The sequence below is a fragment of the Sylvia atricapilla genome, chromosome 8 (assembly GCF_009819655.1).
Source record: "Sylvia atricapilla isolate bSylAtr1 chromosome 8, bSylAtr1.pri, whole genome shotgun sequence".
Classification (NCBI taxonomy): Eukaryota; Metazoa; Chordata; class Aves; order Passeriformes; family Sylviidae; genus Sylvia; species Sylvia atricapilla.
In genome coordinates, this window is record NC_089147.1 from 16,654,723 (window position 1) to 16,658,621 (window position 3,899).

General features: G+C 52.0%; 1 protein-coding gene across 1 annotated transcript; it reads left to right on the top strand.

Moving 5' to 3' along the window:
- The first annotated feature begins 384 nt into the window (after nt 1-384).
- Nucleotides 385-1,930, top strand: LOC136364520 (D(1) dopamine receptor-like). Its single transcript, XM_066324488.1, has one exon. It carries the CDS (start codon nt 385-387, stop codon nt 1,756-1,758), a length of 1,374 nt encoding a protein of 457 aa, XP_066180585.1. The 3' UTR covers nt 1,759-1,930.
- Nucleotides 1,931-3,899: the final 1,969 nt, after the last annotated feature.

Genomic DNA, 3,899 nt, shown 5'->3' on the forward strand with positions numbered 1-3,899 from the left:
GCTCTTCCCAGGGCGATGCTGCGGGGAAAGCTCCCCCCGCGCGCTTAGGACGAGCGCTCGATCCCTTCCCTGCCGGCCCCCGCTCGGTCCGGCGGCGCCGCCCGGGGCTGCTGCGGCTCCGGCCCGGCCCCGCTCCGCCGCCCAAGGCTCGCCGCCGCCCGGAGCCCCCGCCGCGGCGGGACGGCCCCTCCCTGCGGGCCCCGGGGCGGCGAGGCACCGGCCGCCGGTGGGTGAGTACCCGGGACGGCCCGAGCCGCCGCGGGGCACACCGAGGGCGGCGGGCAGAGATGCCCCCGCGGGCGGCCGCTCCCACAGCCGGGGGCGGCGCTGGCCGGGGGTGCCCGGGGCGCCGGGGCCGGTCCTTGCGCCCGGGCAGCGCCCCCGATGGGCAGCGCGGTGCTGGGGGGCGGCCCGCGGGCGCTGCGGGCACTCACCGGGTGCCTGCTGGGCGCCCTGGTGCTGAGCACGCTGCTGGGCAATGCGCTTGTGTGCCTCGCCATCCTGCGCTTCCGCCACCTCCGCAGCAAGGTCACCAACTGGTTCGTGCTGTCACTGGCCATCTCGGACCTCTGCGTGGCCCTCTTGGTGATGCCCTGGAAGGCGGTCACTGAGGTTGCTGGAGGCTCGTGGCTCTTTGGCAGCCACTTTTGTGACACCTGGGTGGCCTTCGACATCATGTGCTCCACTGCCTCCATCCTCCACCTCTGCATCATCAGCCTGGACCGGTACTGGGCCATCGCCAGCCCCTTTCGCTACGAGCGCAGGATGACCCAGCGCCTCGCTTGTACCATGATAGCCACGGCCTGGGCTCTCTCCATCCTCATCTCCTTCATCCCAGTGCAGCTGCAATGGCATAAAGCCAAGGACAGTAGAGATCCGGGCTCCTGGCTACCTGGGACACCCCGCTGCGACGTCAGATTGAACCGCGCTTATGCCATCACCTCCTCCCTTATCAGCTTCTACATCCCTGTGGCCATAATGATCATCACCTACACCAGGATCTACAGAATTGCCCAGGCCCAGATCCGCCGCATCTCCACCCTTGAGAGAGCAGGAGGGCAGTGGCCAGCTCCTGGCAAAGAGCCCGCCTCCTCTTTGCGGAGTTCCTTGCACAAGGAGACCAGGGTGCTGCAGACCCTTTCTATCATAATGGGAGTCTTTGTTTGCTGCTGGCTGCCCTTCTTCCTGCTGAACTGTCTGCTGCCTTTCTGCCAGCCCAGCCTCGAGGAAGATCCTGAAGGACAGTCACTCTGTGTTGGCCAAACCACCTTCAATGTCTTTGTGTGGTTTGGCTGGGCCAACTCTTCAGTGAATCCAGTGATCTATGCTTTCAACGCAGACTTCAGGAGGGCTTTCAGCAATCTCTTGGGCTGCCAGTGCTGCTGCTGTGGCTCACCCAAATCCCCTTTGGAGAGAGTCAACTTCAGCAATGAGCTGGTTTCCTACCACCATGATACCACCTGCCAGAAGGAAGGAGCTGTGCCATCATCAGTACCTCCTGCTGCCATCACTGCCTGGGTGCAGCCCGTGCCCTGTGCCATAAGCCTCCAGGGAGAGGACAGCAGTGAGGAGATATCTATGGAGAAGAGCGTTGTGACTTCTCAGACACAGACTGCCCCTGGCAGCAGCCCCAAGAGTTGTGAAGTGCCAGCTTTTTTGCCATTGGATTGCGAGGCAAAGCCATCCCTGGGAACTGTTGGCTCCTGTCCAGGACTTGGTCAGTGCGAGGGACCCCGCTGCCTTGTTTCAGAGGGATGAGTGATTCAACACTTCTCGCACACACAGCCACCACACAGGGAGAGTTCTCCCTGTCTCTGTGTAAATTCCCCAGCAACAAAAGTGTCCCATGCCAGAGGGATGGGACAACACTGCTCTCACCACAGAGAGGTGACAAGCATATGGAGTCCCTCCCAAAGGCACACAGCAGCCACACATTAACCTTTTCCCATAGCCACCTTCACCCCTTACTCTCCCAGCCATTAGACATCTTCCATGCATTTGTTCACCTCCATTCTGCAGTCAAATCTGAGGTATGTATTAAGAATAGTGAGATGATTAGATCAAAGTAAAAACAACTCCTAGTTCAGGCAGCCAATCCCTCCAGAAAATAAAAATATAATACAATCCATAAACTAAAGAGTGACCAGGTCATCTCTATCAACCCATTTCACTACTTGTAAATATGAGGAGCAACAAAAGGCAGAGCAAATAGGAGTTGGATGGTTTGCAGGAAAGAGAATACTGGGAAAATGTTATGATCTTTTCTATGTGTGTAGAAGTGTTCACCAGACATTAAGGCAATACAGTGGCATCTCACTGTCCTCTGTTTCTCTGTCCTTTACTTAAAGGTTCTGCTGCTTACCGTTTAATAGTGTGCTCTACTAACCACCATCCTTGCCCCATTTTTTTCTGTCCTCCACCTATGATGGATTGACTTTGATTTATCTCAGGAAGATGATGAAGATGAAACTGTCCAGAAGGAGACAAGAACGCTTACACTGCAAGAACTGTCTTGGGCATTGTCTCATAGATGGCCCAGATGATATTTTTCAGAACAGTGATCTGTGCTGAAAGGACAGCAGCAAAGAGACTTTCCTCCCAGTGATCCCTCTCTCTGTGATTTTAAACCATGTGGTGTTCTTAAATCCCTGTATGCATTGTCCCCATCATTAATTCTTATGGGAAAAGATGCTCTTGCTATCCTGCTCTTTTCAGGAATGTGTCCTTGGGGAATACTTGGGTGTGAGTGCAACCTCTTCTTCATGGGCTACACTGGCAGGACAAGAGGTAATGGGCTGTAAGGAAGACCAAGGCAAGAATTTGGAAAAACTTGCTAAGAATAAGGATAATTAAGCACTGGAGTTGATTCCCTAGGTAAATTATGACATCTCTCTCAGTAAAATGACTGTAAGCTTGTGTCAGATATGACAGTGACAATGTTGATCCTGTCTTGGGGCAGAGACACAAGGCAATGATCTCTAGTCCTGCTTCACTATGACAACATGTCTCCTTAAGAGGCATTCAGCTTAAGATGCTTGGCTGTGGGTTGTTTTGCATGCAACTATCCTTAGATATTTTCTTGAAGGCATAAAAGATATAGGTAGGAACATTGAGATTCCATTGGTACACTTCCTTTCTTTTAGTGATTATCCATGTTTTTGGGCTTTTAACAACTATCATTCAGCATGCCTAGTGCCTCCCCTGGAGCACAACCCTGAAATAAAGCTGGCGTTGCCTTAAAAAAGATACAAGGTAAGTGGGGTATTTTGATTCCCATTGATTAGTTTTTAAGTGATCATGCATGAACTGTACATGGATTCAGATGTTAAAGATTCAATTTGTGAGAGTATTTTCCTTGATACATTCCTTCTTACACAAACCAGAAACAATAAGAATGTCAGAATCTCACTCCTTAAAAAAATCCTCAAAAATTTTATCTTCAAGCTCTAAGAGACATGTCATCTCACCCTCTCCACACTAAAACCCATCCTGGGGGAGATACTGATAAACCTGACAAGATACTACCCTGAAGTGTGACTCCCCCACTGTCTGCTACCCTTCTTTTCCTGTTGCACGAGCTTCAGCTGGCTCCATCCCTCAGAGAGTGAACTGTCCCTGCCCACACACATCTTCCAGATGATGGGCAGACACTCTGCTGGCAGTCGAGGCCACCCATGAAATTATTATGTACAGGAGACATTTTGGTTTTTAGTATGAGTACAGTCTCATTATTAGTGATAAAAGACATTAGTCAATGGAAGTGACTTTTTTCACCTTCTCACAAGGTTTACCCTGTTATAGAGGCTGTCTCGCCCAGGAATTAAGCTGGACTTACTATTTAGAGAGATGATAAAAATGGTGAAGGACAGAGTGTGTAGCAGAAATTAAGCAACAGATAT